The sequence below is a fragment of the Sylvia atricapilla genome, chromosome 7, assembly GCF_009819655.1.
Source record: "Sylvia atricapilla isolate bSylAtr1 chromosome 7, bSylAtr1.pri, whole genome shotgun sequence".
Classification (NCBI taxonomy): domain Eukaryota; kingdom Metazoa; phylum Chordata; class Aves; order Passeriformes; family Sylviidae; genus Sylvia; species Sylvia atricapilla.
Genome location: NC_089146.1, coordinates 22,525,030 through 22,547,481, shown reverse-complemented (window position 1 = coordinate 22,547,481; position 22,452 = coordinate 22,525,030). Strand labels below are relative to the sequence as shown.

Sequence of the window (22,452 nt, the reverse complement as noted above, 5' to 3'; positions counted from 1 at the left end):
CGAGTGCACCCCCAATTTACACCTCACTTTACACCCCAACGCGCACCCCAAAGCACCCCCAACTTACTCCACCTCAGCCCCGCCCCCTGCAGAGGCCCCGCCCCGGCCCCCCGAGGCCCCGCCCCCGGCGCGCGGTGACGGCACGGTGACGTCAGCGGAGCTGTCCGCTCAGCACCGCGCGGCGGCCGCGCCGCCACCATGCGCGGGGTCCGCGGCCGGGAGCGCCGGGAGCGCCGGGAGCGCCGGGCGCCGCGGGGCCGCCGCCGCTGCCGCGCCGGGAGCGCAGGTGGGAGCCGGCGGAGCGGCAGAGGGGGGGCAGCACGAGGGGATCCGGCAGGCGGGTAACGCTCCGGGCCCCTCGGTGGAAGGGCTGGGGCATCTGGCTCCCGATCCTTCCCTCGTCCGGCGGAGCGAGCGCGGAGCCTAGGATGGGCGTGCGGGGGGCCCGGCGTAGCGCCCCCGGGACCCCCGCCCCGAACAAAGAGAGGGGCGGAGCAGCCCCACGCCCCGGCGGCCTTTGCGGCGGTCGCTCGGCAACGCCGCGCCCGCCCCGGCGTCCCGGGGCCCGGCAGCCCGGCGGGGGCAGCGGGGCCCGGCCGGGGGCGGCGATGTGGGCGCCGCGGCGGGGCTCTGCCCCGGGCGCTCCCCCTGGCTCCCGCCGCGCTGTGGCCTGCGGGGAGGGGAGGGGGTTCGGGGGGCCCGGGGCGGGCGGCAGCAGGTGGGTAAGTCCCGGCGCCAATGAGCAGGCGCTGGGCTCCCCTAGCAACAGTGCCCGCGCCAATGGGCGCCGCGAGCCGCCCGCCCCGCTGCCCGCAGCCCTGCCCGGCGCCCGGGCATCCCGTGCCATCCCATGCCATCCCCACACCGGCCGGCTAGCCGCATCCCCGGTCCCCTGGGCCGGCAGAGCCCTGCTCTCACTCCACACACCGTCGCCCATCCCCGCCAGCGTCGCTCCTGGGCTCTGTGGGTAAAGTCCAATCCCGCTTAGCGTCCCCCCGGGGGCTCGAGCAGGGGCCCAGCGTTTGGCTGCCCGCTCCCTATCCGCCTGCTTCCTTGGGATTAGGCTCTGTGCTCGGTTTCCCCACGGGGATTTGCCCTGTCTGGTGTTGCCTGCCGCAGCCAAAGGGAGGAAGGAAGTTGTCGGCAAGGGGTGAGATACCAGTGGAGCCCGTCTGGGCAGCAGCAAGGTGCTGGGCAGCAGGAAGCCATGACTGCAGCCTTTGCCCTCTTCCCAGCTCCTTCCCAGAGTGCTGCTTTTGTGAGCTGTCCTGAACTGGCCGCATAAACTTGGCAGTTGGAAGGAGTGATGCTGGCCTGGGGACAATTTGTGACAATAAACCCATTCTAAACCAACTGAGCCTGTAAAGGGACTAGGGGAGTGAAAGGGTGATGGAACTGGCTCCAGGTGGGAGCAGGCAGACGGATGCTGTAATTAGGTTTAAACTGAAGCTGGATCAGTCTTTGTAGGGGATTATAACCCCTCCGTCTGTGTAGGCGCTGCAGGGGGCCCGGTAACTGTTTGCTCAGCATCACACAGCATTATGGGTGAGCCCTTGGGTAAGGGGCAGTGCCAGTTACAGCTCGTGCCCTTCCAGCCCCCTGGATTGGCATCGGAGGGCTGGATCTAGTGTGAAGGCCCAATTTGTTTTTACAAGGACAGTGGGAGCTAGAGCAGAGATGAAAAATAGCCAGAAATATGATTAGAGGATTGGAGAAAATGCCTTGGAGTACAAGCTTAAAGAGCTCAATCTGTTTAGCCTATAAAAATAGAAGACTGAGGGGTGACTTAATTACTGAGCATAATTACTTCACAGTCAGAAAATACCAAGTTGTGGAAGTCTCCTGTTAATCGAGCAGGAAAAGGGTGCCGGAGAGGCATGGGCAGGAAAATTGAAACCACAGACAAATTATTAAGCAATATGAAGCTCCCGGGGGTACAGGCAGGCTCTCTGGGGACAGCACATCCCTTCAGCCACACATTGGGTGACAGTCTGCACCTCCACTGATGAGGCTGTTCCCCCATCCCCTCCCTTCCTACCCATGTAGTGACGAGAGGGAGCAGGATTTCTGGTGGTTGGGTGCTGAGTGGTGGGATTGCTGCCGGGCACATGCCACCAGTTTCTCCATTCTCCTTGTCTCTCTCCCACCAGGTGGGGCGGGTTCCGGGACACAGTTCTGCCGGCGACCTATGAGGCTGGAGTGGAGATTTTGATACCTCTCCCAGGAGTCCCCAGAGCCATGACTGCAACTGTGCAGACGCTGCGGTTCAAGCTGCTGCCGCACGAGCCAGGCCAGGAGTGGGGGCACAGCTGCCAGCAGGAAATTGAGCGCCGCTACCAGGTGGTGCCCTCAGTGGTGTGCGCCATGTGCTGCCTTTTTGGCATCATCTACTGCTTCTTTGGTGAGCCAGGCCAGCCTGGCTGCTGGTGGGGCAATTGGGGAGGAGGGCAGAGGGGAGCTGGGGGTGCTGGCCATCCACTCCCTGACTATGGTGGTCTCTCCACAGGCTACCGCTGCTTCAAGGCTGTCATGTTCCTGACAGGGCTGATGTTTGGCTCTATCATCATCTTCATGCTGTGCTACAAGGAGCGGGTGCTGGACACACAGCTGAGCGTGGAGGCCTCAGTGGGCATTGGGTTGGGCATCGGAGTCTTGTGTGGGCTGGTCACCATGCTGGTGCGCAGCGTTGGCCTCTTCATGGTGGGGCTGCTCCTGGGGCTGCTGCTGGCGGTGGCCACACTGGTGGTGATGGAGCAATTCTACCACCCACCAACGGTGTGGATCCCCATTGCGCTGCTCTTGGGTGTGGGGATGCTCTTTGCTGTCCTAACCCTGCAGTGGCAGCGCTTCTTCACCACCCTCTCCACCGCCGTCTTCGGCAGCGCCATCATGACTGTCACCGTCGACTACTTCATTGAGCTCTTCCTCCTGGTGCAGTACATCTATGAGCGCATCAAGGTGGCCCCTGCTCGCCCCGTGTGCTGGTACAGCTGGGTTATCCTGGGCATCTGGCCGCTCCTCACCACACTGGGTGTCCTGGTCCAGTGGAAGGTCACAGCCGAGGGCTACTCCCATACAGAAGGTGTGTGGGGAGTGGGGCAGATGGGCATGGCACAAGGGTGAGTGTAGGAGCTGGGAACCTGGGGAGTGGGGTGGATGCTTCCAGCACCTGGTTCACAAGGACAAATACAAGGTTCAGGACTCTGTGGCAGCACACTACCCAAGGGAGGCCTGGTTGCGCAAAGTTGGTGCTGGTTTGGCTGCAGGGATTGTTTGGATGTGCTCCCCAGTGCTCACAGGCCGCTTTGCTCCACAGTGATTATCAGCCGCCAGCAGCGCCGTGTGCAACTGATGCGCATCAAGCAACGGGAAGACCGAAAGGAGAAGAAGAAGAAGCGGAGACCCCACCACCCACCACCCCACCAGCACAAAGCCCATCCCCCTGAGCCTGCTTACCGCCGCAAGCCCAACCCTGTGCGCCGCTTTGATGGGGACGTGCTTTCCCCCGTGAGTCCCGCAGCCAGGGTAGAGATCTCCCCCAGTATCCACAGCCATTCCTTCTCCATGCGGGTGGGCTGGGTCATGGAGAGATGCCTAGGCACCAGCTAATATCTGAGCTTCTTGAGGGATGAGACTGAGGTGTCCCAGGGACTGAGCAACTCAAGAAGGGCTAAGCTGGGCCATTACTACCATGGAGCACTTCAGGCTTTGCAAGCAAATGAAAACTGCTGGCCAAGAGCACTGTGGGCATAGTAGCAACAAGCAGTAGACAAGGTGTGAAATGCCCAGGGGAGGATAAAGCTGTGCTCCCTGCTGTGGCCAGCCACTGGAGGGCCTAAATGCTGGGGATTATACTGGGCTGTTTTAGAGGGAGGCCAGGGAGGGGCTGCAGCAGCTTTTAGGGTGGGGTGAGGTGGAGTGGTCCAGGAGCAGAGCCCCCCTCACTTTCTGTTCCCCCTCTCACAGAGCTACATCCAGAGTTTCCGAGAGCGGCAGACAGGACCGTCACTGAACAGCCTCATCGCCAGCTCCCATGCCGTGGTGGACCTGGACTATGACTGCAGCTCCACCGTGCCCCTCACCACGGGCTCTGGCCCTGCTGTGAGGGTATAAGCCAACCCAGTGACCTCGAGCAACACCAGCACCCCAGCCTGCTCTGACAGAACCCCTGAGACAGGCAGGGCTTTGTCCTCAGCCCCAGGTGGACACATGTGGCTTGGGGCTGCAGATGGAGACCCTTCTCGGAGACACATGGGACTTGTCTGGGGAAGCCCCAGCTGCCTGTGGGACCCAAAGGTGCTGGAGGAGCCCTTTGGCAGGGACTCAGCCCAAGGACCAGAACCCATGGACATGCAGTGCGAGTGGCTCTGCTGGGGTGGTGGGTCCCCGAGCCCCCACTGCTGTGCGTTACCCTATGGCCCGGGCACGCTCATCCTGCATCTTAACATTTACCCATATTTGAGTCCCCCCTTTCCCAAAAGCAGCTCCCCACGCCTGCCCCCACCCCACTGCATCCCCAGCAACTCCCCAAGTGCCTGTCCCCTATGTCCTTTCCTCAAAGAGCAGGTCCCATGGCCCTTTTCCCAGCAGGGAATCCCCTGAGCATGTGTGCCCTGTCCCACCCTGTCCCTAAGAGCAGCTCCCAGGCAGTGCTTCCCAAAACCTGCCTCAGAAGATCCTCCTGCCCTAGCCACCCTACCTACACCCCAGAGCAGCTCGCCACTCCTTTTTCCCAAGCTGGACCGGGGTGGTCCTGGGGCAGAGACTGCCACAGCCAGGTGGTTCCTAAGGTGATGCTGGCAATTGGTGCCTGTCCATCAGGAGCTGCGCTGGCAGGGTGCATCCCCCACAAAATGTTTTGATGGGAGACAGGACACTGGCTCCAGCCTTTGGGCAAAGGCTGGGCTGCCTCAGGGATGCGGGGACCCCTGCAGCATCAGAGACCGTCGCTGTTTTGCTGGCGACTGGATTTTTATAGTGGCCAGGGGACCCTGGGGCAGGGCAGGGCAGGAGCCCCTGCCCAGAGCACTGCTGTGGGCAGGGGCTCACGCCTTGTATATATTTCTCTTGCTGTGATTTGTATTAACTTATTACGGAGTGAGCCAGGATTTCCCCATGGCCAGGCAGGCAGGATGGTGGTGAGACTGGACCGGGGAGCCCTCTGCTTTGGGAGCCCCCCCAGCCCAGCCCAGCTGGCCCCGCTGCCCCAGGAACTGCATGTTTCTGCCAGGCACCCCCTTCCCGCAGCATTGTGCTGCCATTCCCCTTTTCAGTCTCTTTTGTAAATGTGCCAAACGCTGCTGAGGCCTCGGCCACACAGTAAAGAGCCTTTCGGAATCTGGCGTGCAAAGCCAAGGGCTGCGCGGGGGGCAGGGGTGAGGGGGGACCCAGAGGGCCAGACTTCCAGGATTGCTGAGCAGGATGTGGAGTGATGCCACCACCTTTTCTCTTAATGGGACCCTGGCTTGCTGATATGGAAGAAGCCATGTCAGAAAAAAAGGCTGTTTAATGCAGAGCCCTGAGGCTGGAGCAGGCTGGGGATGGTGTCTGTGTGTCTGTCCATGCCAGGGGGAGCATGACCCCATCTCTCAGCAGTGGCATGCATCAGTCTGTGTGCAGGCTCTGAGAACTGTATCCTGGCTTCTAGCTCCCTGTGGAAACAATGGGAGTCAGAGTGAGCTGGGCCATTGCCAGAACTGGTGGGGAACCCAAAAGGTGTATCCCAGATAAGGAGGAACAGACCCCTGGCCCTGTATCCAACCTGCTCCCTCCAGCCCAGTGCTCAGATTCTGAGCAGTGGGGGACAGGGACACGGGTTCTGGTGGCCCTTCGCTGCAAGGCACATCAACACTGGCAGCCACCAGTGGTGCCCCTCTAGGTGCTCACTCACCCTCCACAAGGAGCCGGGCAGTGGAGCGGTCATCAAAGGCGTCACAGGTGTACGAGTCCTCGTCCTCAGGGCCCACGCGGTGAATGATGAGTGTGCGGTAGCAGTCCAGATTGCAGATCTCATACTTGTCACCAGCAAAGATCTCAGTGTCACCACGAAGCCAGCGCACGTGGCCCCGGGCATGGGACACAGTGCACTCCAGTGTCGCCTTGTGCCTCGCCAGCACCGTCTTGTCCCGCAGTGGCTTCACAATCCGGATTGGCAGTGCTGGTGGGTGGGGGCAAGGCATCAGCATCACGGGGTGACCGGGCTTCCATGGGGACACTGCAAGCTGACCTGGTACACCCCAGCCCTGGTACTGGAGCCCAGCCAGACCTCACAGCCCACTCTTACCTTCCACCTGCAGACTGGCCTCTGAAGTGACTGTTCTGGCTGTGAAGCGGATGAGCCCCTTGTCCTCAGGGCACACACCACAGAACAGCAGGAAATGCCGGGTCCCTGGGGAGGGAGAGGCTGGCTCAAGGTGACAGCAGTGTGCGCCCATATTAAGCAAGGGGGCAGGGACCCCCCCTTTGTCTACACAAACTCCCCTTGCTTGAATTTGCCCTTTCCCAGCCCCAAACTAGGTGTGGAACCACCTGCACCCTCACCTTCTTGCCGTATCTTCACTGTGCTGGAGACCTTGATTTTCTCCCCATCCCGAAACCACTCGCCCTTCACATCCCCATGTGACACCTCGCAGGTGAAGACTGCATTGTCACCCTCCCGCACCTGGACGTCCTGCAGCTCCTGCACAATGTGGACTTGGCGCTCTGCAGGTAATGGACAGGGTGCCAGAGCAGCCAAGGATGAGGGGAGCAGGCAGCATAGGGTTTAGAGGTGTGCACACTGCTGGCAGCTGGGTGACCGTACCCTGGACGTGCAGCATGGCAGAGGCCTGGCAGTCACCAGCATCGCAGGTGTAGCTGCCGGTGTCGGTCAGCTCGCAGTGGTTCAGCTGCAGGATACGGCGCCGTCCCGCTGAGTAGATGCGGCAGTTGGGCCCTGGCCGCAGCTCCTGTCCATCCTGCATGGAGACAAATAGGCAGCACCCCACCGATTTGGCCCCTCATGCTCTGTCTGCAGCCCTGGCAGGGAGGGCAGTGGCCAGGGGACACAGCAAGGAGGGGGACACAGCAAGGAAGAGGACATAGCCAGGTGCTGCTGGAGGGGATTAGGGTGAGCCCTCACCTTGAACCATTTCACTTCTGCATTGGGGCGAGACAGCTCACACTCAAAGCTGGCAACTCCCGTCTCTGGGACCCCCAGGTCTCGTGGGACCCTCACCATAGTGACTGGAGGCTCTGAGGAGGCAGGACACAAGACACGAAGACTTGGTAGGACAAAAGCATGGACTTGGGGCTGCAGGGAAGAGTAGCTGTGGCTGGGGCATTTCAGCATGGGGTGAGAGTGGCACTACCCATGGGCAAGGTCTCATCAGTGGTGTTCCAGCTGGCTCTGGGCCAAGACGCTGGATGGGTGAGCCCACTGCTCAGTTCACATCTCCTCCCTGAGGACAGGGGGACGCTTGCCAGCACACTGTCACCCCTGTCCAGGACAAGGGGACACCTGTGCCCAGGGTGGCCCAGCTCAGCCTTGGTGTGTCCCGGTACAGAACAGCTGCAGGTCAGACAGTGGCAGTGCCACAAACCCCCCAGCCTGGCCCAGGGACCATACCCCGCACACGCAGGTGGGCGCTGCAGCGCAGAGTGTCAGCAGTGAAGGTGACGGTGCCTGAGTCTTCCAGCGCAAGCCTCTCCAGTGTCAGGCTGTGCCCACAGCCTGTGGCACTGATCCGGCACGTATTGCTGGGCTTCACCCGGATGCCATCCCGTGTCCAGACCCCAGTCACACCAGGGTGAGACAGCTCCAGGTGAAAGGTGGCTGTCTCCTTCTCAAAGGTCTCCACATCCACCAGTGGCGTCTGGATTGACACTTTTCGAGCTGTGAGGGATCCATTTCTGTGAGTGGGTGTCTGCTCCACCGCAGAGCCCCTGGCTTCCCAGTCTGTCCTTGCTGGAGTGGTTGTCTAAATCTAGCTATTTGTACCAGACTTCCACCTCTGCCCACACACTCACGTCTCTGACCACCCCTTCTAGCCAAGTAGCAGCTCTGCCCACGTGCTCCCCAGCAGTTGGGTGCCCTCCCTGTCCCCATTCCCATCCCCATTGCCCTTCCATCCCCATCCCCAGTCTGGTACTCACGCTCCACGTGGAGCTTGGCCTGCGTGCGGTCGTGCAGGCTCTCGCAGCGGTAGGTGCCGCGGTCAGCAGGGCTGAGGCAGCAGATGGTGAGGGTGCGCCGGCACCCCGACTCCTGCAGCAGGTACTTGCTGCTCGGCTGAAGGAGGATGCCCTGCTTCAGCCACTGTACCTCGGCAGCCTCGTGGCTCACCTCCACCTCCAGGCACACGTCTCCCTGCTCCTCTGCCACCACATCCTGCAGCTTCTGCACGAACAGCACCTGTGCCTCTGCATGGCCCGTGTGCTGGGTCAGCAGCTGGTCCCAGGGCTGTGTCTTGAGCTGAGCCCCAGCCTTGTCCTTCCCCCTCACCTTGTACACTCAGCCGAGCTGTGCTCACCAGCCCCTCGGCGTTGGCTGTGACAGTGCCTGCATCACCTGTCTGGCACTGCCGGAGGGTGAGGCTATGGCACAGCCCACTCCTTGTCACCAGCAGACGCTCACTGGGGACCACAGGCTGGCCATTCAGCTGCCATGTCACAGCCACATCTTCGGGGGACACCAGGCACTTGAAGGTGGCATCCTCCCCCTCCAGCACTGTCAGGTTCTGCAGCTCCATGATGATCTCCACCACCCTGGGGACTACAGCCGGGTTGTCAGGGCACAGTGTAAGTCATGTAGGGACTTAGGAGCATTCCTGCAATCCTGACATCATTGTACCAGCATTCCCACCACCCCCACGGAACAGCAGTCCCTGAGGTGGTGGGGAAGCCTTATGCTCACCCTGCACCGTCAGCGTCGCCAGAGTCTGGTCGTCGTTGGACTCGCAGCAGTACTCGCCGGCATCCCCGGGCTCCACGCGGCTCAGCACCAGCGACCGCTCCCGTCCCTCTGCCGTCATCTCCCGGCGGGGTCCAGGCGCCAGCACCCGCCCGTCCTTCCGCCACACCACGTCGCCCCGCGCCTTGCAAAGCTCGCACCACAGCACCACCCGCTCGCCCTGCCGCGCTCGCACGTCCGACAGCCCTCGCAGGAACTTCACCCGCAGCTCTGCACAGTCAACCCCCCCCGTATCAGCACTCGCTGCTACTGCAGGGGGATCCCCGGGCACCCCCACTGCCCCCCTGCCGCTCACCTCGGACGTTCACGTCGAACTGCATCTGGTCGTGGGGTGAGAGGCAGGTGTAGGTGCCAGCGTCCTCCATGGCCACGTTATGGATGATGAGGCTGTGCACGCGGCCATCCCGACGCAGCTCGCAGCGCTCTCCGGCCACCGCCGCCTGCTGCGGGCCCAGCCAGGTGACATCAGATCGCTCCGTGGAGGTGATGGCAGAGAGCACGGCACTGCCGCCCTCCAGCACCAGCAGCTTCTCCTGCTCCTCTCGTTTGTTCACGAACAGCACGGGTGCCTCTGCCGGAAGAGCACTGGGCTCAGCTGTGGCCCTGCCGGTGGCACCATGACCCCCAGCCATGGTGTAAATGGGGTACAAAGCATCCCGGCGTGAGGCAGGATGAGACTGCTCCTGCCCGTGGCGTGGACGACGGACACCTCCAGGCTCACCTTTCACATGCAGTGTGAAATGCGCCTCATCATCACCAGCGTCGCAGAGGAAGATGCCGCCATCACCCAGCTCTGCTTGCTTGATGGTGAGGCTGCGCACGGGACCCTCGCTGCACACCAGCAGCCGCCCACCTGAGCACAGTGTCTGTCCGTCCTTCTGCCACTGCACTGCCGCTGTCTCCGGGGACAGCCGAGCCACCAGTGTGACACTGTCCCCCTCCTGCACCTCCAGTGGGCTCTGCGCCTCCTCCTTGTTGACAATGCACACAGGCCGGGCTGAGGGGCACAGGGGACAAGACAGGGTTCAGGGATGTCCCCACTGTGTGGGGCAGGGATAGGACTGCCGCAAGGGAAGAGGTGATCCCTCAGTGAGTCACCCTGGGACAGAAGGACTGTGGGGCTGGCTGGGGGTCATGGTGGGACCAGACAGGGGTCCCAGAGGGGCAGGCATGCAGGCTGGAGGGGTCTGGCAGCTCAAGGTTTCACTCAGGGAAGGGGCAGCAGCAGAGTCCATCGCTCCCACATCACTCCCCGTACAGGCAGCACAGCTGCCATATTGAGACCATTAATATCATTGCACCCCTCCATTCAGAACACCTTGCTGGGGAGCCAGGGCACGCGCCTGCTACAGGCGCCCTCCCACCCTGCACAGCCCTCCATCTCCAAGTGATAAGGGTCCAGGCTGAGCTCAGCCTTTGGCAGCTGAAGCAGGAGGAGCGGCGCCTGGGAGCCAGCCAAGGCTAAATTTAAACAGCCCCTGGCTGGGGGAGGCAGCAGGGACATGTCTCGCCACGACCCTGACATGTCTCTTTCTAACCAATGGCTCCTGTAGAGTTGGGGACGGGGCTCCCACCCTTCCCTGCCACACTGCACCCTGGTCTCTGCATCAGCAGGGTCACAGAGGCTTCCCCTCCCCTTGTCCAGGTCTGGGCACAATCCCACCATTCTGGGGGTCCCTGGGCTTCTGAGCTAGCCCACCTGACACCTCCACATTTGTCACCATGCGGTCGCTGGCAGCATCACAGATGTAGCACCCTGTGTCACTGGGCTGTGCCCCATTGATGGTGAGCTGTCGCAGCACCCCACGGGCCTCGACCTGCACCCGTTCACCTGGATGCACCTCCTGGCCATTCCGGAGCCAGCGAACAATGGCGTCGGGCCGGGAGACTTCACAAGACAGCACCAGGTCTTCCCCGGCCACCAGGGAGTGATGTACCACGGTGCCTGTGCTGCCCACAATGGTCACTGGTGGCTCTGGGACTGGAGAGATGGGCTGTCACTACAAAAGCAGTCTGAGCTGGGTATCTCAATAGCCAGATCCTGTCCAGACTCCTCTGGCTGCAGCTGAGCAGCACAAGGGTTTCCACAGGGCCACCACACAGGTGCAGCCCGCTCCCCATGTGCCCCCCCCAGCCTCCCTGTGCTCACTTCCACCCAGCCCAGCCTCACACCACCCTGGCAGCAGCCACAGACCCACCTTAGATCTCTCCCCCTGGCCATCCCCACCAGGACCTCCTGCTCACCTTCTACAGTGATAAAGAAGACTATACTGTCATCACCAGTGTCACAGAGATACTCCCCAGCATCCTTGCTTGTGGCACCCAGGATCATGAGGGATCGGCGCACCCCGTCCTCCTCCAGCCGCACATGCCCCGTGTCCTGCAGCTTCTCCCCGTCCTTGTACCACTTCACCTCCCCGTGGGTGTGCGAGAGGTGCACCTCCAGCACCAGGTCCTCCATGGCCTGGCAACGCCGGTGAGTCAGCAGGATGTCCTTCTCCAGGATCCTGACCAGCGGATCTGCAGCATCCAGCACCAACAGAGCTGAGGTCTCTGGGGTTTGTGTGCCCAGCACTCCATGCCACACTCTTCCCTAGCCTCATGCTCACCCAACACTTGGATGGTGAAAGTCACCATGTCATTGGCGGTGGCACAGGTGTATTTTCCAGAATGCTCAGCTTGGGCAGCAGGGATGAGCAGCCGGTGATGGGCACCCTCCTCCTCCAGGACCAGGCTGCCCCCAGCCTCGAGCCTGACACCCTCCTTTGCCCAGCACACAGGTGCATCTGCACGGGACAGCTCACAGCACAGTGTCACTGTCTCCCCCGGTGACACCGTCACGACAGGGACAGGTCTGCAGGGCTGCAGGATCCTCACCGGAGGCTCTGCAGGTATGGCATGTCTGTGATACAAAGCAGCGCAGGGCCACCGCAGCCCTGGGCACTCCTCTGCTGCCAGCCCCAGGTGAGCACCCGTGCTGCGTGGCCCAATGGATGGGCATCCCCTGGTGGCCAGAACCACATCAGCACTGCCACTGACCTGACACCTTGACATCGAAGGAGACAGCCTCATCCTTGGTCTCACAGATGTATTCGCCTGCATCCTCTGCACTGCTCTTGGGGATGAAGAGACAGCGCCAGGCCCCCTCTACCAGCAGCAGCAGGTTATCAGTCTCGTCCACCTCCAACCCATTCTTGAACCAGTGCACCAGAGCATCTGGCACAGAGAGCTCGCACCGCAGTTCCACACACCCTGGTGCTTGAACCAGCAGCTCCAGTGAACGCTGTGGAGGCTGCAGGATCTTCACTGGTGGCTCTGTTGGGGATACAGAGGAAGGGTATGAGACCTACTCACTGCTCTGCTCCTGGCTCTGCTGTGTCTGTTTACTGTTGCCTGTGTCCCTGTTCCCATAGGGCTGCATGGAAGCTACATCCTCTCATCCCAGTGCAAAGAGGTTGGAGCTGCTCAGGGGCAGCAAGCACAGAGATGAAAATGCACACCCTCCTCCACAATGCTGAGGGCAGGGAGAAGGGCTGGGGACCCCAGAGCACAGAGCTGGTACAGTGCTGCCCTTTCCAGGATGTCCCTGCTGTGCCACTAACCTGCCACCAAGATGGAGTAGGAGACAGATGCATCTCTGGCATTGCAGATGAACTCCCCTGTGTCCTGCATCCGGGCACAAGGCAGCACCAGCCGGTACTGCAGACCTTCCTGCTCCAGCATCAGGCTCTCACTTATCTCCACTTCTTCACCATCCTTGTACCAGCGCACCGGGGACACCAGGTGGGACAGCTGGCACCACAGCTCCACACGCTGCCCGACCATGTAGGAGTGAAGGGCCTCCTTGTTGGAATTGACAACCCTCACTGGTACCTCTGCTGGGGACATAGGAGGGCTCAGACATGGTGCTGTGTGAGTCCCATGTTAGGATAGGAATCCCCTGGGCAGCTCACTGCTCACGGTCACTCTGAAGCTGGCAGCATTGTCCACAGCATGGCACATGTACACCCCTGAGTTAGCGCAGCTGTGGCAATGTGCAGCCTCTGTGAGCATCCCTCTGAGCAGATGGCCAAGAACCTGCCTTGGGACCACAGCCTTGCTGTCCTTCAGCCAGTGGACAGGGCCATCTGGAAGGGACACCTGACACTCCAACACCAAAGGCAGCCCTGCTATGTCTCCCGGAGCTGCTGTGCCTCTGTCACTGGGGTGATGGAGGCACAGGGCTGAGAGGACCAAGATCTTGTTTCACTTGGCCTCCCATCCTACCTACTCTGGGGGCAGCAGCCATGGATATCCCAGCCCTGCAGTGCTGGTAGCTGCAAACTGAGGGAACAGCAGGGCTGGGGTGCAGAGTGGCATCACACAGAGGCAGGTGCTGGCTGTGCTCTGGGGTGTAGGGGGGCAGTGTGACACAGGGCTCTGGGAGGAGACAGACCAGCTTGTATGCTCCTGTCTACATCCCCTTCCAAACCAGGGCCAGGGGCAAGGAACTTCTCACAAGGAGGTGAGAGAAAACTGAGGTGCTGAGACCACAGTGTGAGCAAGGAGCTGGGGCAGAGGGAGAAGGGGGAGAGGGATGTAGGTGTCTGTTGCACCCACCTGCCACGGTGACTGTGTAGAAGACAGAGTCCCCACCGGCATCACAGACGAATTCCCCTGTGTCCTGTGGCCGGGCGCAGGGCAGCACCAGCCGGCACTGCAGCCCATCCTGCTCCAGCACCAGGCTCTCACCTGCCTTCACCTCCTCCCCGTCCTTGTACCAGTGCACTGGGGCTGCCAGGCAGGACAGCTGGCACCACAGCTCCACACGCTGTCCGGCCACATAGGCATGGGAGGCCCCCTCGTTGGAACTGACAATCCTCACCAGCTCCTCTGTCACAGAGAGACACGGGACTCAGCCAGGACTCAGCCATAAATACCAGAGCCAGTGATGGTGGCATCCTGTGTGGAGTGATGGCTTCCCTGCTTGTTGGCTTTAAGGCTGGAACCAGAACCCAGGACCCAATTCCAGATTGCAGTCACCGCTAAAATCACCATTAATTTGCTACATAAAATGTGTGCCACTGCTCATATCACTCCTCTGAACTGAGTCAGAGCTCTAAAGACAGACGGCTCCCAGTACAAATTGTAGGTGACTTCTCTCTCCTGGGAGAAGTTCAGGATGCCACCCACAGCCAACACTGCCTGTCTGGCACATTGCCGCCAGCCACAGCTGGCCTGGGCTCTGCCATGGGTGCTCATCAAGCCCGTGGCTCCGTGCAGGCACAAGGCACAGCCAGCTCTGGGGCACAGCGCTGGACAAGAGCAGCGACCTGCCCTTCTCACAGCCCGCGGCTGCTCCATGCTGGGCATCCGGGTGGAAGCTTCCCAGACAGTTCCCAGCTGTGATGCCCAGGCGCAGCAGCACAGCGCTGCCCCGCAGCGTGCGGGAACGGTGCGGCGCCACTTTGCAGCGATTAAGCTGCCACACGCTGAGCCTGCATCCGCCCAGCTCCCTGATCAAACGACTGGAGGCTGCCTCTCTCCCCGGACCTGCTAAAAAGCAATCACATTGCTGAAGTGCAGCGGGAGATGTTGAGCAGCACTGAAGTGAGGGGATAATGTGCCAGCCGTCAGCGGGCAGCATCGCTCTGACCTCAGCCTCTCACTAGTTCTGAGTGAGCTCCAGTGCTCAACAGCTGCCGGAAATCCCAGAGGTGCGTGGGGATGGCCAAGCCCGAGACAGGCAGGCTCCATGCCACAACAGCCCTATAGGGGATAGCTGAGATGCTTCAGGGAAACCCAAGCGTGCCACAGCAGTGCTTGACTGCAGAAGCAAGCCTGGCACTTGAGCCAGAGAGGTGTCAGCCTGAGCCTCCAGGCATCCACCCCCAGCCCTGCTGGTGACATTGATGTCCAAATCCAGATTGAACCAAGACAGCCTCCCTAAGACCCTTCTGTCATTATGCAAAGCTGCTCAGCCAAAAGGCTGAGCTTCAGCAGATGGTGTGCCCTCTCCCACTTTAGGGAAGCAGAGCTCTCCATGCCCCACACTCCCACACAGCACACGACTCTTGCCTCTGCCCAAAGCTCGTGCTGCCTGTCCTTCCCACTGGCAATTTTGCCTTTATTTCACTAAAACATCTCCTTTCCTCACCCTCCCAGCATTCATCACTCCACTGACTCTTCAGCATCTCTTATCACTCATCCTATCTTCATTCCTACATCCTTGGCCATCAGCTTTGGCCCTTTGCCATGTGTTAACACCACATTGAGGCTTTACCACTGCGGTCACACCACATTTCAACTGGGCTTTAGCTTTGCCCCTGGTTGCCTTCCTGTGGTTGTGGATGTGGATTTTGGGGCCAGCAAGGGGAAGCCTTTTATTTGCTTTCAGCTTTCATTATCCTCTGTTAGCAGGGAACACCAGCAACCATTCCACAGCTGGGGCAGCCGCCACAGGATGCTGAGCCCTGTTCCCACCCACAAACATGACCTAGCCATCAGTCTCTAGGCAACAGCTAATTTTCAGGTCAGCAATTAACACTGTCCATCAGAGAGAGCAATGACCCACCATGACTCACCCCATGCCAGGTGCCAGGCCCACTATTTTTAGGACCTTGGAGGACAACTTGGTTACTAGCTATGGCAGCAGTCTGGCAAACACCCTGGTGTGCAGGTGCTGGGTGCTCTCTTGTGCTCTAGTACTTTGGACAGGCAGAGTGAGCTGTTCCCTCTGGCAGCTGGTCTGAGTGCCACAAGGACCCCAGCTGAACAACCAACAAAACTGCTGGGGAGCACCTGGCAAGAGTATGTCTGACAAGTATCCCATCACAGCAAGTGACAGCAATACTGACAGCAGCACATGTGTTGTGGCATCCTGCATGGGCAAAGAAATCCCCCTGAGACCCTATCGGTCCTCTTGTATCATACTTACCTGCCACAGTGATGGTGTAGAAGGCAGAGTCCCCACCAGCATCACAGACAAACTCCCCTGTGTCCTGTGTCTGAGCACAGGGCAGCACCAGCTTGCACCATGGCCCATCCTGCTCGAGCACCAGGCTCTTGCCCACCTCCACCTCCTCTCCATCCTTGTACCAGCGCACTGAGGCTGCTGGGCGGGATAGCTGGCACCACAACTCCACGCGCTGCCTGGCCACATAGGTGTGGGGGCCTTCCTCATTAGAGCTGATGATCCTCACCGGCACCTCTGCCAGGGAGAATGGGGGCCTCAGCATGACTGGCTGCAGCTTTCAGCCACATGATGGGGGCAAGAAGCATGGCAGGAGCACTATTAGGAGATAGGGGCTAGGCTCCCACACACAATCCCCAGCTCACCAGTCACGGTCACCACAAAGTCCACGGCATCATCCCCAGCGTCACAGGTGTACACACCAGCGTCTGAGGGACATGCTGAGCGGAGGAGCAGCCTCCGCACGCAGCCTTCTGCCTGCACTGCGATTATGTCATCCAAGGGCAAGGCCTGGCCATCCTTCAGCCAGCAGACAGGGGCATCCGGGGTTGACACCTGGCATTCCAGCAGCACAGGCATCCCTGCTGGCACTTTCCGGAGCCGTTCGGCCTCAGACACTGGGGCAATGTGGACCTGTGGGGCTGAGAGACATTGAGGAGTGGTGAGAAGCATCCTCCAGCATGCCAGCCCCTGCTGCTGGGGTCCTGGTAGGACCCCAGGGTGAGTGCCCTGATCACCTTGGACATGCAGGATAGCTGAGTCCCGCACACCACCGGACACAAAGGTGACCTGGGCCCCACTGTCAACTAGTCGTGCTCCCCGGATCAGCAGCGAGTGCTCCATTCCACAGCGCTGTACACTGCACCGGCCATCTGCATCCTCCTCCTCACCCAGCCTGGCACCGTTGAGGAACCAGGATCCATGCACCACGGCTGACAGCTCCAGGGAGAACCGTGCATCCTCACCATCCCTCACGGACGTGTCCTGCAGACCCCTCTCCAGACGAGCTGCTGGGGCTGGAGCGCAGTCGGACTGAGCCCCAGTGGCACTGACTACCAGCACACTATGGCACAACATCCCAGCTTTTGCCTGTCTCCTCACCAAGATGCACGGATCCAGGGAACTCCACAGGGCTGCTCCTGCCGTGCTTGTTTGTGGCAGAGATGCGGAAGCAGTAATCGGCCTCGCGAGGCACACTGTCACCCAGCACCCGCACGCAGCTGGGCAGGTCGGTGGCAAGGCACTGCACCCACTCCCCTCCCACTGCCTCCCGACGTTCCAGCAGGTAGTGGCTGGGGGGGCGGAGGTGGGAGTCAGGCGCGGGACACCAAGTCAGCAGAGCCGTGTTGCTCTCCACCACACTCATCTCAGCTGCCACCGGTGCACTCGGAGGGTCGTGCTTCACACCTGCAAGTCACAGCCCAGGTTGCCTGCTTGGGGATGGCAGCGAGGCTCTAGGTGGGGTGGCAGAAGGCCTGGGTGGGGATGCACAGCCTGTTTCTTTGGGGATTTCTCTGATGGAAAGGATGGTTTTGCTCCCATCTAGCATGCTGCTGGCTACAGGGGTTTGTGAGTGCCTGAGGCTGGTATCCTGAAGCCCTACTCAAAGCCCCCTTCCCAGGAAATACATTGCAGCATCACACCCAAGGCCAACTGGGTGACTATTCCCCTTCTTTATCACCCCTCATAAACAGGCAGGAGAGAGGACACAGGACCCCTTCTAGCCTGGAGCTTACACTTGACTCGGAGCTGGGAGGATGTCTGCGACTCCCCGACAGTGAAGGAGATGATGCCCGCATCCTGGCGGGTGACATGTACGAGCACCAGGAGGTGTGTCCTGCTGAAGCTCTTAAGCACAGTACGGGGTGACTCCCGCAGCTGTAGCCCGTCCCGGCTCCAGCAGCTCCCCTCTACCACATCCCGTGTCTCCACACAGAAAACTGCATTCTCCCCCTCCATCACATCCAACTTCCGTGGCAGCCGCTTCACAATCACTCCTATAGGAAGAGATATATGAGGCCCAGGGAAGGGATGCTGGGGAACAGGATGGGTTCTTTGAGGTGGGAGAGGAGAAGGAGGAGGTTGAGGAGGGGCAGCAGCAGGCACCAGCCAAATGGAGGGAAGGCAAATGCAGGGGGCAGTGGGGACCCTGGCAAGGAGGGGAATAGGAAGGCAAAGCTGTGCTACCAGAAACCTGACCCCACCTCGGACAGAGACCTCGGCGATGCTGCGCCCTTTGTCCTTCATTTGGCAGAGGTAGATGCCATCGTCATCAATGCGGGCATCGCGGATGGTCAGGCGCCGCACCACCCCTTGCTCCTCCATCACATACTTGTGACTGGGCTGCAGCTCCCTGTCCTCCAGGTACCAGGAGGTGGGGATAGTCTCCAATGGCACCTGGCACTCCAACACTGCATCCTCCCGCTCTGCTACCTCCACGTCTGCCAGCTGCACCTGGAACCGCAGCCGGTGCTCTGCCACAGGAAGAGACAGGAGCTTAGGGTGTGTGGGGTACAGCACTTCCTGTCAGCCAAGTCAAGGTGTTCCCAGCTCACAAAGAGCACCAAACCCTTGGCCCTCCTTTGTCCCCTCCATTGGCTTGTGTGAGACAGACACTGCCTTTACAAGCACATTGCCTAGAGCAGGGAGAACTAGAGCACAGACTGGGGAGACACAGGGATACCCTCATTATCTCAGCAGGGAGTTTTGGGGGATGCAGGAGCATGGAAGCCAGCATGCTGCAGCAGGCATCTGAATGGAGGGGAGCAGTGGGGTGTAGGTAGGGGCTGCACCAGTTACTGGGTAACCCCAGCCATGGGCTGTCCCCAGCTGGCTAGATGGCTCGGGGGGAATTGGGCTGGAGCCAGTGCAGACTGTTGGAGCCATGCCCTGAAGGGCTGCTGGCCAAAATCACTCAGCACTTCCAGGGGAATTTGTCACCAAGGCACTGTCCCCCTTCCCTGTTTTTGGCTGGACACCCACAGCCATCCCAAGAAGCCACCCCTCTATTTGCAAAGACAGAGAGAGACATGGATCAGGACACAGCTCCTGGAGGAACCCAGCATCCCCTGCTTCCTGCCCACAGCTCTGTCCTGAGGACCTTGGTGTGACTCTGGCTGCACAGGGCAGGAAGGATCCCAGAGATGCTGGGCTCCCACACAGACACATCCCAGACAAAATTCCCTGAGCCCCCCAGAGCCCGGCCGCCTCTGACACTCCTGGGACATGTTCCTACCTTTCACCTGGAGCTGCACTGCGCTGAGGGTCTGGCCAGCAGTGTTGGAAGCGGTGCACATGTACAGCCCCTGGTCCTGGGGTTTGCAGTACAGCACCTTGAGGATGAAGTAGCCCTCCCGGTCCTCATAGATGAGATGCCTGCGGCCAGGGGCGAGGGCCTCGCCATCCTTCTGCCAGATAATCTCTGGCTTGGGCTTGCCAGTAACATAACAGCGAAACTTGGCGTGCTTCCCTGCGCTCACGGTGAATGCCTTGGCCCCTGGCACCCTGGCTGGCACGGCGCCATTGGGCACCCAGGTCTCTGGTCCTACATGCTGTCCCACTGCATGCCGCCGCCACCGCTGCCTCTCCGACAGTACCTCGGGACCATCAGTAGGGGAGCCATTGGGGAGCCTGTCCAGCAGCGCCTGGGGCTCAACCAGGAGCATGGCAGCAGCCAGGGCCTCCTGGGAGCCACTGCGTGCCCGGCAGACATACACTCCCCCATCTTGCGGCCGGGCACTGAACAACTTCAGGAAGTGCCAGTCCTCTGGTTTCTGCCCCACTGCGTAGTGGCTGCTCTCAAAGAGGTCAGAGAGCTTGTGCCCATCCTTCTCCCACTCCAGCACTGGGCAGGGCTGCCCAGACACCCTGCAGGTGAACATCACGTCCTCCCCCCGGCACACCCGCATAGACGAGGGGGCAATGAGGAAGGCAGGTGCGACACTGCCTGAGCATCCTTCCTCCTCTCGGGGCTCCACTGGCTCTACCCTGAGTGCAGTAGCAGCATAAGTCTCACCAACACTATTTTTGGCCCTGCAGACGTAGAGTCCACTGTCCTTGGGGGTGGCACAGGACACCAGCAGGCTGTACAGGTCCCCTTTGGACTCCATGTGGAAACGGCCTGAGGGCTCAATGGTATTCTTGTCCTTTTCCCAGAGGATGCTTGGCTGGGGATCACCCGTGATCTGGCAGCTCAGGACCACATTGGTGCCACTTTGGACAGTGAAGGCACGTGGATAGGCCAGGAACCTGGGGGCTCCCCTGAACCCCTCCATCACCAACTCACCAGGGTCATGGCAGGGAGCTGGCAGGAACAGCAGTAGGGACCATCAGCCTGGGGAGATGTACAGACAGACTACAGTGGAGGCTCAGACTCCATCAAAGAGATGGGCCAGTGGAGCCTCCAGCCAGGAGGAAATCACACCTGGAGCAAAATCTCCGGCATGGATCCCCTGCTTTAGGAGCATCACCCTCGTCTGGAGCAGCACAACCCCCCTGGATTTGCCCCTGATTGATGATCACCAAATCATCAATTTCCCAGCCCAAGGCAATAGGAGAAGTGACAAAATGTGGCTCTTTGCACCCCGGGGGGCTGAGGCACTTGCGGAGGGGACTCCAGTTCCAGAGGTGAGGGACCCCTACCTAGGCAGGGAGCATGGGCAGCTGCTTGCTGGATGCTGGGGCTGGGGGACAGCGGAGGCAAAAGGGCCCCGCCCGCCCCTTTCCCACCCGCCGGGTATTCACATTCCTGCAGTATCGGGTGGTGGCAGAGCCGCATTCCTGCAGCATCTGGGCCGGCTCAGCGGGCAGGTGCTGACACGGGGCTGTCACGGGCGCCAGGCCCCGGCTAGACCCGGGATTTCCTCCCAGACTTGGGCGGGCAGGGGACCCCCTGGGCCGGGCGGCCACCCCACAGGACCGTGCCCTGGGGCAAAGTGGGGGTCTGGGGAACGGGTCCTCCTTGCAGAGAATAGACCCACAGGCAGGATCCAGCCCTTGCGCACTCAAAACCGTAGCTGGAAATCATCAGCCCCAGGGGCAAAATGAAAGCCGAGGAGGTGGATCTTGCTTTTGGAGGGCACTGCCTCCATCCCCGGTTTTGTGTGTAACCGTGCCCACCATCAGGGCAGGAACGGGACAGGGTGCTCTGTGCCTCCCCCGCCGTGAGTGCACCCCAGCCTCTGCCGGCGCCACGGCTGGGACTGGGGCAGGGTCTTCTCTAATTTGCTCAGGCAGGGGGAGGGGAAACAAAAATACTTCTTGAATGAGCCGGAGGGTAGGAGAGGGCTGGTCCCCAAGGAGCGACCGAGAGTGCGGTCAGTTTCTCCCCCCTGAGTCCTATCCCGGGAACAATGCACCCATTCAGAACCATCTCCCCATCCACACACGCCCCTGACCCGTGGGCCGCCCCACAGCAGCTCCTTAGGACACGAACGGACGGCTCTGATGGCTCGGTCCCACCATTGCACCCTTCAACCAGCCCCTTCCCCAATCACCCTGCCCCAGGCAGCCCCCTGCCCCACTCACGTACCGCGCTCTGCCGCCTCTCCCCTGTGTCTCCTCAGTGGCGGCACTCAGCTCCTGCTGCTTCCCCCAGCTCCCCTTCTGGGTGTCAGTGCGCAGGGACCAAATGTTACAAATGCCTGCAGCTGCTGTCCCCAAAAATACCCTCTGATGACACGCGGGGTTGATAAGAGTGAGCTTGCTCCATTCAGCGCCTCGCCGAGGCTGGGCTGGCCTACCTATGTATAGCAGCCCAGCAGGAGCCACCCCGGAGAGCTGGGGTGCTGCAGGCCTGGCTGTGCCTCTGTGCTGGCTCAGCCAGCAGCGAGACAACGTGCCCTGTGGAGAGCATGGCATGGGGTGCACAGTGCAGGGTGTGCAGTACACTGAGCTGGACACCAGACTGGAGGGAGACTGCAGGACCTGTCACACGGGACATGCTGCATAGGGGGAGATGCACTGCACTGGATGCTTCATGAGATGCCAGGCTGTATTACAGGGGATATGCAGGACATTGGGCTGCTGGAGACACAGAGGTTGCACGCATTGCCCACCAGCCGGCAGGTGGGGTTAATTCATAGGGAACACCTGGTACTGTCCCCTCGAGCAGTGATGAGAGGAAGGACACTGGGTCTCCTTACAGCCTATGCCTCTCCTGTGATCCAGCCCATGGCTAGTCAGGCCAAACAGCACCCTAGGATCTTTCCCCTGGACCTGCTGCAGGGTCTCCAGCTGGCCTGGCTCTGTCTCATCTGCTCTTCTCCCCCTGAAGCTGGGCAAGCCTTCTCCAGTCCCAGTTAAAGCAGGTACCTTTTGCCATCCCTCCTGTTTGATGTCCCCAGGACCTTGCCAATCACCAGACTGTCATGGAGATGCCACAGCCACTCCGCCCCTCAACTTTCCCTTTCCAAGGCCCCATTCCCACATTTTGGCTGCCCTGGGGACTGCCACCTGCAAAATGTTTCTGCCGTGCCAGAGCCTCCCAGGGCTTTGATCCCCACCAGGTCCTTGCCCAGATTTCCCTGCTGTGCACAACTGCTGTCACTTC

At 60.7% G+C, this 22,452-nt stretch overlaps 2 protein-coding genes across 4 annotated transcripts; one reads left to right on the top strand and one right to left on the bottom strand.

Moving 5' to 3' along the window:
• The first annotated feature begins 213 nt into the window (after window positions 1-213).
• Window positions 214-5,337, top strand: TMEM198 (transmembrane protein 198). Its single transcript, XM_066322912.1, has 5 exons — window positions 214-286; window positions 2,151-2,401; window positions 2,507-3,082; window positions 3,317-3,507; window positions 3,967-5,337. The coding sequence occupies exons 2-5, from the start codon at window positions 2,239-2,241 to the stop codon at window positions 4,111-4,113; spliced, it is 1,077 nt and encodes a 358-aa protein (XP_066179009.1). The 5' UTR covers window positions 214-286; window positions 2,151-2,238; the 3' UTR covers window positions 4,114-5,337.
• Window positions 5,338-5,488: 151 nt separating this feature from the next.
• OBSL1 (obscurin like cytoskeletal adaptor 1) lies at window positions 5,489-21,512 on the bottom strand. 3 transcript variants are annotated; one of them, XM_066322909.1, is made up of 26 exons: window positions 21,433-21,512; window positions 19,138-20,235; window positions 18,107-18,376; window positions 17,639-17,899; window positions 17,004-17,309; window positions 16,640-16,918; window positions 16,268-16,543; window positions 15,867-16,139; window positions 13,550-13,822; window positions 12,553-12,825; window positions 11,990-12,265; window positions 11,560-11,835; window positions 11,195-11,470; window positions 10,650-10,931; window positions 9,672-9,947; window positions 9,246-9,521; window positions 8,894-9,160; window positions 8,483-8,752; window positions 8,134-8,400; window positions 7,607-7,873; window positions 7,121-7,233; window positions 6,803-6,956; window positions 6,541-6,702; window positions 6,284-6,388; window positions 5,891-6,157; window positions 5,489-5,651 (listed from the first exon to the last, which is right to left on the bottom strand). In XM_066322909.1, exons 2-26 carry the CDS (start codon window positions 20,174-20,176, stop codon window positions 5,644-5,646), a joined length of 6,792 nt encoding a protein of 2,263 aa, XP_066179006.1. In that variant the 5' UTR covers window positions 20,177-20,235; window positions 21,433-21,512; the 3' UTR covers window positions 5,489-5,643. The 3 variants fall into 3 exon arrangements, with proteins under 3 accessions (XP_066179006.1, XP_066179005.1, XP_066179007.1); XM_066322908.1 differs by having other exon boundaries at window positions 16,268-16,918; XM_066322910.1 differs by lacking the exon at window positions 11,990-12,265 and having other exon boundaries at window positions 16,268-16,918.
• Between the last annotated feature and the right edge of the window lie 940 nt (window positions 21,513-22,452).

Coding starts and splice junctions, on each gene's coding strand:
- TMEM198 (XM_066322912.1), top strand. CDS start 2,239: ATGACTGCAACTGTGCAGACGCTGCGGTTCAAGCTGCTGCCGCACGAG. Junction 3,083..3,316: donor GGGCTACTCCCATACAGAAG/GTGTGTGGGGAG, acceptor TTTGCTCCACAG/TGATTATCAGCCGCCAGCAG. Junction 3,508..3,966: donor ATGGGGACGTGCTTTCCCCC/GTGAGTCCCGCA, acceptor CCCCTCTCACAG/AGCTACATCCAGAGTTTCCG.
- OBSL1 (XM_066322908.1), bottom strand. CDS start 20,176: ATGGAGGGGTTCAGGGGAGCCCCCAGGTTCCTGGCCTATCCACGTGCC. Junction 9,161..9,245: donor GTTCGACGTGAACGTCCGAG/GTGAGCGGCAGG, acceptor TTGACTGTGCAG/AGCTGCGGGTGAAGTTCCTG. Junction 6,703..6,802: donor TGCCATGCTGCACGTCCAGG/GTACGGTCACCC, acceptor CATTACCTGCAG/AGCGCCAAGTCCACATTGTG.